Source organism: Manis pentadactyla, chromosome 14, assembly GCF_030020395.1.
Source record: "Manis pentadactyla isolate mManPen7 chromosome 14, mManPen7.hap1, whole genome shotgun sequence".
In the NCBI taxonomy this organism is placed as follows: domain Eukaryota; kingdom Metazoa; phylum Chordata; class Mammalia; order Pholidota; family Manidae; genus Manis; species Manis pentadactyla.
In genome coordinates, this window is record NC_080032.1 from 37935428 (window position 1) to 37948088 (window position 12661).

General features: G+C 43.3%; 1 protein-coding gene across 2 annotated transcripts in view; it reads left to right on the plus strand.

Annotated features, from left to right (window-relative positions):
* The first annotated feature begins 5019 nt into the window (after window positions 1–5019).
* The window catches only part of GADL1 (glutamate decarboxylase like 1), a 158384-nt gene continuing 150742 nt past the window's right edge, over window positions 5020–12661 (plus strand). For both annotated transcript variants that reach the window (XM_036886156.2, XM_036886157.2), the window contains exon 1: window positions 5020–5220. In XM_036886156.2, coding sequence (XP_036742051.1) covers window positions 5184–5220 — 37 coding nt within the window. In that variant the 5' untranslated portion in view covers window positions 5020–5183. The remainder of the gene's footprint in view (window positions 5221–12661) is intronic.

Here is a 12661-nt window from a genome sequence, read left to right on the forward strand (position 1 = left end):
TATTGTTTATAACACTCACTGCCCCTCCCTGAGGGAAGGTTATTATTTTTCTGTCTTATTGGTGTCCAGGCTTGTCCCTGTGACTTGTTTTCCCCAATCAATTGTCAGCAGAAATACTGGATATTGCTTCTGAACATGAGTCATGGCATGGTTTTACTGTTAAAGGTCCAGAGAGAGGCTGCTCCAGAATCCTGCATTCTGGCTAGGTAGATTTATTAGGAATGCAAAATAGTAGATTTATCAGGAGTTGTTAGCCAGGATGATCTGAGAGCTTATTTGTTACCAAGCATAACCCAGGACATTCTGACATGGTTCATTGTTGCCTGCTCTGTAATACCTCTTTGTACATACTTCTATTCTTGCATCTGTCATAACACATTTTGATTTAACTGTTCACAGATCTATTTCCCCTACCAGACAATGTTCTTTTAGGGACCACATATATTTGTGTGCCATGTTTAACTTAGTGCCTGTCATATTATCAAAACTCAGAAAGAGTTATTTGAATGGATGACTAATCAGTGGACAAGTAACTATCAAGTATCTCATTGTTAACTGTACTCATTGTTAAATGGTTTTTAATATCTCAACGTCATCCTCCAAATCCCTTGACTTGGTGAGGCAGATATTTTCCTACAATGCAACATAGAAGTTGTGTCACATATTGCAAAAAAGAAGTGCTCTTGAAATTCATGAGTTTGAATCCCAGCTCTGTTGCTTACTTCCTGTATAGCCTTAGACTTAATTTTAAACTTATAAGATGGAAGCAATAATAATTGCTTGTCAGGACCGTTGTGAAGATTACATGCCAAGCATTCTACATAGCTTGGTTTGTTGGGGCATTGTAGTTCATATTTGTTTTTTTGGCTGTCCCGTATGTATTCCTCCTTTGTATATGTGTGGATCCCCTCTTTGAGTATAGTAAAGGTGGGGGTACTTCAGCACCTTGGGAAGCCAAATGGAGGAGAACCATCCTGCCTTTACTCTTGGATCGAGGCAGGCCAATCAGGTGCACACACCTGATTCATTCAATCAAATGAAATAAAGATAAGAAAATGCATCCTGTCAGGGTAGTTGAGCTGGGATCAAATGGTGGCAATGGGACTTTCAGGGAGAGGGGGCATCCTTGGCTAGACCCTCTTCAGCAAAAACATGATTGTTCTACCTCCGACTTATTGAACTTCTGGAACTGGCTTCATTCTTGCTTGACTTTCAAGTCTGATTTTCCAACCTGTAGTCAAGTCTGTGTGCCCTTGATATCCTCCTAATAAAGTGCTTGTGAAAAGTTCTTTAGACAGCCAGATATCATTTGGTTTGCTGGAAAACAATAAATGTTAAATCCCTTTCTTACTTTTTCTCTCCCCCCTCTCGCTCCGCTTTTGTTTCTATGAATTGCTTGTAGACGTTCTTTCTCTTGGCCTAGAGTTCGGTGAAGTACCTAAATGGTGTTCCTTTCAGGTTTTTAGCACAAAAGTGTGCTGATTATAACTTAAATGATGTTTCCTGGCAGTTTTGAGCTGTGCTTAAAACTTATGAAGTGAACAAATGTTCTTTCATGAAAAATTCTTACCTGACCAAACTCTTCCCTCTTTGCCCAACACGCACACACATTTAGACCAATCCTATTGTCATCTATTAATTTGAATCTTCTTGGTTCTCTAACATAGCTGCTTTCTCTGCCTCTTTTTTTTTGAGGTGGGGGAAGGGGGGCAGCAGGTATTTACTTTGTGCCAGGTACTGTGTCAAATGTTTTTCTCACTATGGTGGAGATTGCTAGCTATGTACCAGTATCCATTCTCTACCTTTTTCTTGATAACAGAACCCCTAAAATGCCCAGATTAACACACACACACACACACACACACACACACATTTCCCAGGTTCTCTTGAAGAGGGAGTATCTATTGAATTTTACATGGAAGTTATTGATATGACTTCTAAGAAAGTTATTTTAAGGGACATGACTCAGCTTCCAAGTGCTATATTTGTCCTTTCTCCCTTACTTCTCCTTCTTGTTTGGACAAGATTTAGGCTGGAGTTCCGGCAGCCATTTTGTGACCATGAGTGTTGATAAAATGAGAGTTCCTGTGGCCAGGATTCTCACCTGGCCTTGGTTGACTAGCTCACTGCACACCTGTGGGCAATACATTGCTGTTGACTCTATATAAACAGCTCTGCCCAGTGCTCTGCATGTGACACGGTGGCAGGGCTGCAAGGCTGCAGGAGAGCAGAGCAGAGGCTGGAATGGTGGCAGTGCTGAGGACAAAGGCCCAGAGGATGGCTGTGTGGACAGAGGGGCCCTGAGGCAGAGACTGGCTTGCTGCATGCAGACTCGCTCTGAGTGAATGGGATTTTAGTGACTGACCTGCCACCTGGAAATAAAGTTGGGTATAACCCTTTCACCCCAAGAACATTCTACCATCAATTTCTTTGGTCACACTGAATCCATAGTGAACTTGCGTGGGGCTGAAACCCATTGGCAAAACAATGAGGAAGTCCTGAGGCTGAACTCCTGTAGGACACTGGATGTCTTGCCTAAGGGTTTCAGCTCTGGGTACATTTACTATGGATTCAGTGAGACTGAGAAATGACAGTGAAACATTCTTGGGATAAAAGGGTGTATTACCTGGCTTCATTCTCCCAGCAATAGGTCAGACACTAGAATCTCATCTGCATCCAACAGTCTGCAGGTCTGTAATCCTCCTCTCTCTCTGCCTCTGCCCAGAGCTCTTTATATCATGACTCAGTTGATAATAGTTTATTCTATGGGTGTGGGAAAGTAGCCTAGCAGTAGGCCAATTACATCATCAAGTACTTTAGGGTCAGGTGAGGATCCTGGCCATAAGAACTTGCATTTACCCCACACTGAAGCAGTTAAACAGTTTTTAGGTCCCTGATGAAAACATGGAACTATAATACCAACTAGAGACTATCTACCTCCACTACCTTCACATCAAGTGAGAAAATATTATTTAATTTACTTTAGTCACTGCTAATTTGGGTTTCTGCTACTAGCAACAAAAGTGCTTCTTTATCAATGCATAGATCATCATGGAAACATCCTATATGGTTTGTTCTATTAATTCCATTTTACAGTATGTAGTCTTAGGCTAATTGTATAACACCCAAGTTTTTCATTCACTAGACAGTATTGGATTCACCCAGTATTTGATCATCATTGACCTAGGTCAGCATTTGAATGCAGTGTTTGTCTGACAACAAAGACTAGATTCCTAATCATTATATTTTACTGCCTCTAAGTGAGCCTGCCACTAGAATTTTAGACCAATCCAGTTTGTGAGCCTCCTTGGTAGTCGTGACTGCTGGAAATGTTCCTACTGGAATGGTGTTCAGGATCTGCTTTCTTCTCTTCCATGTCCCATCCAGCAAAAGGCACATTTTTCAGCTTGAAGTAAATTAGCTCAATGGTCATCTGCATGGAGAGATGCTCCTTTTTTCTTTCTCTGCTGCAAATGTCTAATTCTTTGGAGCATTCTTTGGGGAATCTGTTGCTGAGATGAAATCAGCTTCCAGTAGAGTGTGTATAATAGTAGGTATTTAACAAATGTTGAATGGATTTTTTGAATGAATGAGTGATGTTCTCATAGTAGTCTTGCTTGGGACACTGAGTCCCACATTCTTTCTCAAGTGCCGTTTGTGTGTCCTGCCCTGTTATGGAAAGTAGAAGCTCCTCTATGAGGGAATCATGACTCCCTAGGTTGGCCTACCTTTGATCTTGTTAAGGAATCATTTTTCTGAAGGTTGTTGGTGAAAAGCTCTTACTACAGATTGCAGAAAGTGTCTTTGCTAATGAGTGTGATCCAGTGTAGAAACTGGGCACAGGCTTTGTAATTACAGAGAGCTATATTCCAGTTATCCTCACCTCTGTGTTTGCGGGCAAGTTACTTTAGCCGAGCCTCCCTTTGTGCATTTTTTAAAAGGAGATAATAATAATTTACATTCTTAAACAGATTCTAGGAATCTGTCTTAACTTTAACATTTTTAATAACTCTAGTTGTAGGTATATTAGGAATAATCAATCCTTACTTGACAAAAAAAGGTGCACTGTTTTCACTGATCAGTTTAATTATGCAAGCCAGAGGAAAGAGTTCACCTGCTAAGAAATGGTACTAGGCTCTGTGTAAAAATAAACCAGAATTTTTTTGTAGTTTGTTTCTACCTGTTGAAGGATCTGGATTCCTAATGTAGTTCTGTAATGTAGTTGTCATAAACGTGCTTTGAAATGGCACTAACTGATTGCTCCTATCATATCAACAACCCACGTTCAGAGCTCCTAAGTGAATTTAGCTTTAAACATAAAGCTTGTTGGAGGAATGACGAAGAAGCAGTATTCACTGATTAAATTTAAACTTACAATAGGAACATGGCTGAAACCCAGCTTCCATGAGCTTTCCGGAAAAAATACAATGTTGAGAAAATTTTAGTTTGAACACCAAACAAATACTGGGTCTCTCTAATTCACCACCTCCTTTTGTTCATTATCACCTAGCAACAAGGTGCCTTCCCCTTTTCTTCTCCAAACTTGGGCTTCTGCAGAGGGGGAAGGCTGAAACTGGATCTGAGAAAGGGATTCGCTTGTAGAACTCTTAAATGTCAAGGCAGTACTGAATGAATGGGTAGCAGATCCTGTTCACGGCAGCTGCCCTAAAATAGGTTCCCTGAGCTGATGGCCTGGAGCAGGCATCATATTTAGCTTAGGGCTTCTCGGGCCAGATCAGACCCTGCGAGGTGGTCACTACAAAAACCTGGATGCTGGGAAGGTCACAGGCCAAGGCTCACTCACCTGCCTTGCCCAGGGTCTACCCAAGGAAGGCTGCAGGGGGTATCCTGCCTATTCCTACGCAGGCAAGTTATCCCCGCTCCTGCACACAGTTTCCACCCCTGACCCGGAGGGCGGAGGGACTCTGGCCCGAGGGCAAGTCCTGGCACGCAGCCAGCTGCATGCCGAGTATTAATAGAGAGCCGCGGGCGGCGGGAGGCTGGCGCTGCAGCCGGGCACCGCCGACTGACAGGAGCCCAGCGCGCCCTCCTCCCTCCCTCGCGGTGGCGCGCACCCAGCTGCTGCCGGGCGCACCTGCGGGTCCCCAAGGGGGGCGCTGCCCGGGCAACTGCCGCCGCCGCCTAGACCGCGGGAGCCGCACGGGGGGCAGCCCTGAGCAGCGATGAACAGCGACCCGGACCGCGAGGGCCCAGCGGACGGTAACCACGGGCCCCGGGGCGGCTGCGTCTTGGTCCTTAACCGCCCCCCGCGCGGGTTGATCTGGGGGACGAGTGGGAGGGTTATTTCCCTACAAGGCGGCTGGGCGGGTGCGTCCCCATCCTCGTGGATTTTTGCGCCCTTTCCTGCCCCTTTTCGGGTCATTTTAGAATTAAATAAGTTAACTTTTTTTTTTTTTTTCCAACAAGCGCAGAGAATTGCGCTTGGAACGTAAACGGACTGAGCGGGCTGGATAAATAACCGCGCAGATTGGGGTAACCCTAGACACAGGGCAGTGCCTTCCCTGAAAGAAAGGTGCTTTGGCTTCAACTTCGGGACGTGCACATCTCACCCCCACCCCCAACCCCCGCAACCCCCGCCACCTGCTACTCTGAGCACAGGGGCTGAGAGAGGCTTCCTGAGCCCTACGGAGTTAGTGATGTCCCAGTGTACTTCGGAACGGAGCATGGCCGTGGGGCCGGGACGTTAGTGTTTGAAAAGGCACTGTGCCGCAGGATTCCCCAAACCGACCTCATGGCTTGGGTGTCGTTTAGTTCTACTGTGAAACAATGGTTTCCAGCTTTTGCGGAGGGAGGGGTCTCAGGTTGCTTTGATTATTCAATGAAATACCCTGAGCCCTTTCCGTATCAAAATTCACCTGTATATGCACGCTAGGAGGTTTGCTGAAGATTTCAGACTGCCTCCGTGTACCCCCAAAGCTATGAACCCCTGCTCTGAGAGGCCATTACTATTGCTATTTGGGTATTATCACTAACTAGTTGTTGACCGCTTAGGAGGAGCGTTCCTCCAGGAATAACTCATGTTTGCATCAGTAACCCTTTCAGATTATACTGAGCAGGGCTTAATGAAGCGGCCTTAAGTTGAAACTCTCTGGGGGCTTGGGCTCAACAGGTGAGTCAGGCACACAGCCTTGCGTTCCCTGCGGATGAGTCATTTTCAGGGTTGGGAATTGTGCACAGTAGTCAGCAAGGCAAGAACCCCTGTGCTTCAAGAAACATTTTACTCGTTCCTTTAAAAGGCCCAGCGAAGGTCCCCAGCATCATTGCCCCAGATACTCTTTAAAAAATATTTTTAAGGAGTTGCTCTGTTATTGTTTTCCTTATCTGGCATAAAACACTGGCACTTTAAACTGCTGGAGCGTTTTGTGAAACTATTGCTTTTGTGTTTCTAGGGTCAGCACACACGGTGATTTAAGACATTGGGCTATTTGAGAACTGATTGAGAAGCATAAATTAGATTGTTGATTGACAAAATTGCTAATAACATGGCAGGCTTCTTTATGTGAGGCAAGGGTGAGCAGGTTAATTGTATCTCATTGCCTTAGCCCTGCTTGTTTTGCTTTTAACCTTAAGTCTTGTTTTAAAGTCACCTTTTAGAACTCTCACAGAAACCTAAAAAAAAGTATCTATTCTTCCTAAATTAAGCATGTATCCTTGTAACCAGGTATGTCTGTAGCTTGTGATGACTTCAACAGTTGCCATTTTTGAATAGTGAAGTTCGAAGTTTAGCCTTAAATATGAATTCTGGAGGACACCAGAGGCTTAGGCTGCTATCTGTCTGGTCATCCTTGAGCAGGTGATAAGGTGATAACATGTCTATAATAACATTTAATTGTGCCAAATGTTTGCTATGGCATCTTGAAAGAGAACAAAATATAAATATCTGCCAGAGTTGGTATATTTGCAAGTATTGTTGACAAGATTGTGAAGGTGACATTTGATGAGTATGTTAAATGATATGCCTGTGTTAAACAAACTGTCTTATTGAGTATCTGTTACAGACCTATACATTATGGAAGAATGTCAGAGAGAATCTTGTTGCAGATAAGGAGTTCTCTTCTACTCTTCATGCTTTTATACAGCTGGTGATCTTGCCACAGTATATCCCAGAGCATTTTAGACAATTAATTATATCAGATTGAAGTATTAATCCCATTAAAAAAGAAGAAGTATTTGAATTCAATATATTTTCTTACGATCTGAAACAATATCACAAACCTTCCACATAATTTGGCCTGTGAAACCATTGTTTTTCTTCTTATTTAGCTTTGATTCTTGTTGAAACACTTTCAAAATGAAAAAAATTTCAAGTTTTCATTGGGGTGGGGGCAGAAATCTTTTCTGTTGAAAAGCTGACTTTTATGTCCTAAGTCTGATATGTCATAGTAAAATTGAAGCCATGATATTCAGGAACAAAATTTCTGTGTAATTGTTTTGTCCTCTCTATCTCTCTGTTTTCTTTCTCTCTGTCACCCTTTCACTTTATTAATCCCTTTTTATCCTCATTTAAATGAAACCCACTGCAGGCAACATTCATCACCCAGTGGCTGATGCCTCATTGGGATAAGAAGTGCTAACATTTATTTAACACTTACTATCTGCTATGTTGAACTACAAGCACCATCTTATCTAACCCTCACTAACAAGAGGAAACTATTATAGTCTGCTTTTTTTTCCCCTGAGAAAACAGGCTCTGAGAAGGTGCCCGTCAGCTCTGAGGTTCATTCCAGGGCTCTGACTCCAGTGCCCACACCCCTAACACCTAACCTGGCCCATGGCCCGTACTGCCTCCTGCTGGGCTGTGAGAGTGAATATCCATAGGTGACCTTGAGCAGCATCCTTTGCCTGCTATGCAGGGACAACAGGAAAAACACTGGAGAGGACCCGGAGATGTGGCTTTAAGCTCACTGAAGTGAAAGCAGTGTTCTTCCCTCTTCCTTTTAAGTGGGCAAGATGGGATCAAAGACTGCCAGTGTTCAAAGGTCCATGTGAGAGGCAGGGCTGGAGGTGGCAGTCCTGTGGACAAAGCTCACATGGCCCCTCTGGCCAGGGTAGGGACTTGTGCTTTGTCCCTGGACGGGAATAGTCTGGTTGCTAGGAAGGGGAGGAAGGTTGGCCTTTCTGCAGGAAAAGGGCAGTGTTCCTTGGGACACACTCTTGAATGGCCTTTTTCTCAGTATTACCAGTGGATACATTTTCTTAGGCCATGGCACATGGGTCCATTTCAGAAGGTGGGGCCCCAGAGCAGGAGCCCCACAGTGGACCATAACTGTTCTGTGTGGGTAACTGTCAGAACACGGAGAAAGAAAGCATAGCAAATACCCTGGCCCACAGCCTGCTCCAACTGTTATCTCTGGATACATAATTTATCCTCTGTGGGTCTCAGTTTCTTCATCTGTAAAGCAGGGATAAAAACATCCACTGATTAGAAGTATTGCAAGGATTAGCAATAATGTACAGCATGTCTGGCAGGTAGTAGGTTTCCCATAAATACATTTATTATATCCAGAAAATTGGATGTAGAGGTTAAGAGGTAACTCTCACAACTTTACAGAGAGCTCAGGGGGACATCATTCAGCTGCATGATGCTACTGAACACAGATTACCTATTGCTGCAAGAAGTCTGTCTGCTGTGCGATCAGTCACACACTCTGGGTGTTTTGGCTTCCATTGCCATTGTCTTCGCTTTCATTTTTGGGAAAGACTGAGGAGAAGTTAATTTGTATATTAAAACAGAAGAGTGAGTGAAGGGTCCAGGTGATTCATGGAGAAGTGATTTTCAGAAAGCAATTTGGCCAGTGGCGTTGTGGAGTTACCCTCACAATTAACTTCAAGATTTGTACCCTGCTCACTGATCTTTCTAGTGCCAGTAACTTGGAAAACCCCTGTAATGCCCAGATCATAGCACTTTTCAAAGCATTTTGTCATATTTTTATATTTCAACCTTTTGCATAATGTCCATGAGGGCATGGACCACATCTTTCTACTGATTGTGGTAGGGTGATTCTGCTTACCGGGGATGGAAATCCGTCCGAGGCACGGCACCAAAATATATTAGGGAGAGTTGGGTTCGGTGACGCAGGGAAATCAGAGGACAAAGTGGGGAAGGAATTAATTAAAGTAAGAGTGTTAGGGAAAGACAGAATAGAATACTAAAGGAAGTTCATTGAACAGCTACTCAGCACGGGGCACGACCCCTGCTAACTCCTGGCGTCCAGCATCAGCTTGGATCTGCACGGCGTGGGAACTGAGTCCCTACCACCCCAGGCTTTGGGGGAGCCGCAGAGCACTGGATGGAGTGAGATTCTGTTCTGTGAACTTCCTAATAGTAATGAAGGGAGACTTTCAGGCAGGTTACTAAAGAGCATGACTGTAAGCTGCAGCTCCCGGTCACGCAAGCGATGGTAATTTGCAAGCCCAGGTCTGAGCTCTCAGCAACCCCTCCTTACTTGTCTGAGATTGGATAGAGTGAAGGTTAAAGCCAGAATTCAGAGGATTCAAATGACAAAGCAAAGTAATAAAATACTACTGGAAAGGTGCAGAGACAATGAGTTTAAGTGAGAAATTTATTTAAGGCAAAAGGAGCACACTTGGAGAAAAGGGAGTCTGGGCTGCCCCAGAGAAGAGGTGCCCCTGAAAGATTGGGAAAAGATTGAAAGAAAAAGCATCTAGAAAGTATGGGTGACCCCAGAGAGAGGAGCTCCCCCTGAAGGGTTGAAAAGAGGGAGTTTAAAGTTAAAAGTTTATGCACTTAGAAAGTGAGCGCAACCTCAGAGACAGGAGCACACTGAAAAGGCCGGGTAAAGGTTAAAAGGATATGCATCTAGAAAGTGCAGTGACCCCAGAGAGAGGAACACCCCAAAAGGCCAGCGATTCCCCCTTTTAAGGATTCTTTAGGAATGTGGCTAAGGGCTGGGGGTGCAGACTTGTTAAGTGGTTTTTGAATACTTAGAATGAACACAAGGAACTTCCTGCTCTGATTTCTCCCTGGGATACCAGGGTCTTGGTCTGGGAGCAGATCAAACAGGCTGTCTGCCCAGCCCCCAAGGTGGGCTGAGCTGTTGTCTGTTTGCTAAAGAGTAAGTTAAAAATCTTACATTTTTAACTTCCTGGGTATTAAAATACAATCTTTAAGATGGAATCCTTCCTGCCTATCACTATGTTGTTTACGGCTGGGCCTGCATGCTAAATTAGTTGCCTAGGTTACAAACTACTTAATTAGGGCTGGAAGGAGAAAAAAACTGCATATATAGGTAAAGGTAAAAAAGCAAGCTGGGCCTGCATGATTAACACAATAAAGACATGGGCTATGCTGAAGTACCTTCCTTTATCTGGGAAATATCCAAACATTCCAGGCCAAGATGCTCTTGGCTTTTTAAGACTTAATTGATTAATTTTGGGTCTTAATTTTTAGTGGACTTTCTGGCCTTTTTCTCTTTCCACCCAACCCATATCTATTTTCCTGTCTAACAACTGGATCCCCAGCAGCTAGCAAAGTGTCTGGCACATATGTTTGTTGAATAACAGAGTGGTGGGAGGTAACAGTACAGGATGCCTCAAATACTGTTGTCTTTGTCTCTGTTGCATCTAAGTGTTGAATTTGTACTCACTTTTTCCTACTCAGAGTTGTTCATGGTAGTGAAAACTTTTAAGTGTTTACATGTCAAACATTAGGGCATTATTTAAAACATAAATATTCTATAAGCTGTGTAAGATAAATTCTAGCCAAAATAAGCAGGCGATGAGAGGCAATAAAGGGCCAGGCAGTTTATTTGAGCGCAATCCTGGGCAAGGTTCACCGGTCTGAAACACAGGCTGGGGAAGTTGCGCCCAAGAGGGGAGCTGGGGAGTTTTTAAGAGAACAGGGAAGGGAGGGAGAAGTGGGCCACACTAGGGGTATGTGGGGAATTTTTATTGGCTCAGGTTCGGGTGATGGACAGCCAGAGGTCTCCTCCCAGATGGAGGTGTTCTACATCCAGGGTTTTGGTTGGCACATCAGAAGGATGGAATTCAGGAAGGGCTGTCCCATTTCCATATAAGGCACGGACCTTGGGGTCTGGTCTGTTCTCCTTTTATGGTATCTCTCTGTTCTGTTTGCATGTTCTTGTTTTTCCTTCCTCCAGCCTAACAAGCTGGATAGCTTAAATAAATAAATAAATAAATTTAAATAAATTGTGGTAGGCTATAAAATACTGTTTGAAGGCATTCTCATTTTGGAAAATGATTAGGTGATTAGATATTTGGAAAATATCTAGTAGATAATACAGGATTAGTAGGTGTTGCTTCTGAGTAGGTGGGGTTATGGATATTCCTTAAATTTCTGATATTTTTGGTGGGTTATCTCTCTGATTTTGTGTAATTTGAACTTGTTTTCTTTTGTAAGGGGGAAACAATCCAGAAATACGTACAGCAAAACACTATCATAGATCATTTACTACATCACTTAATTCCTTGTCACTGGACACGTAGTTTATCTTCTCAACTAATTTTTCAGATTTGCCTTCCTGTCTTTGACCATTTAAATAATTTACAGCTTCTCAAGATTACAAAATAGCATAATTGATTTAAAAGAGATAGCACTGGAAAAGAAACTAAAAGTAGAAAAAAAAACAACTAAGTCAAAGTCAATGACAAAATATTAATTTTCCAAGAGTTGTCATGTTGAATAAATAGCTTTGCTGCAAATCATAGTTAAGGTAAGTTTTGGTCTTCCTTCTGCCCTTCACTTTCCCTCATTTATTATGTAAAGATGTAATGACAGTTCATGAATACCTAACTTGTAAATGTTCCCTAATATTTTTGTGTATGAACTTGAGGTGCATTCAAGGTGACTACTGTTGAGTATCTTTTGTTTGCAGAGTTAGCTTCAGGAACAAGATCCTTTGTAAAGAAGGGTGGTTTCTTCCCCTTTTTTAAAAAGAAAAAAATCATCATCATTCGGTAATAAAGGTGTGCATGAGTATCCTTTAACCTTACATATTTATACACTCTGCAGAAGTTATCGCGTTGCTTCTGTCCCATCCTGGGAACATTATGGTGTCATTGCTTTCTCATCTCTCTTTGCTTCTTCATTTTTCTGACTGAGAAGTGGGATCTACCAGCAGGACCACATTTCTCTTCCATGGGGGAAGTCCTTTTCAGTCTAGAAGGAAATCTCTACCTTGTTTTTGAGTTTTTCCCTCACAGGGACTCTGAGAGTCTCGCTGAATGTCCTTAAGACGCCGTCCCTTCCCTGTTATCCAATCCTACTGTACTTCTTCTCTAGAAGCCCTGTCTCTTGATTTGGATTGCTACCCCCATTCCATCCCACTGTGGTAGAATGGATAGGGAAAGGGGAAAGTCCCTGATGGAAAATAGTATCTCAAAAATAGACATTAAATTTTCTCCTGACACTCATGGATCCACGCAGCCCCTTCTCTCCCCTTCCCACATGCCTTTCACCTTGAGCTTCTGATGATTCCTGAGGGACTGGAACTCCACGATGACTGTTTCCGTTTTGTGTTCATTAAGCTTCTGCTCAGATGATGAGGAGCTGATCACATGGAACACCTAACTATCATTTTGTACTCTTGGAACCACTACCCAGATGAAAGAAGCATCATTTTGCCACTGTCTGAGGGGCATATGTCATGTGCCAGCCTCC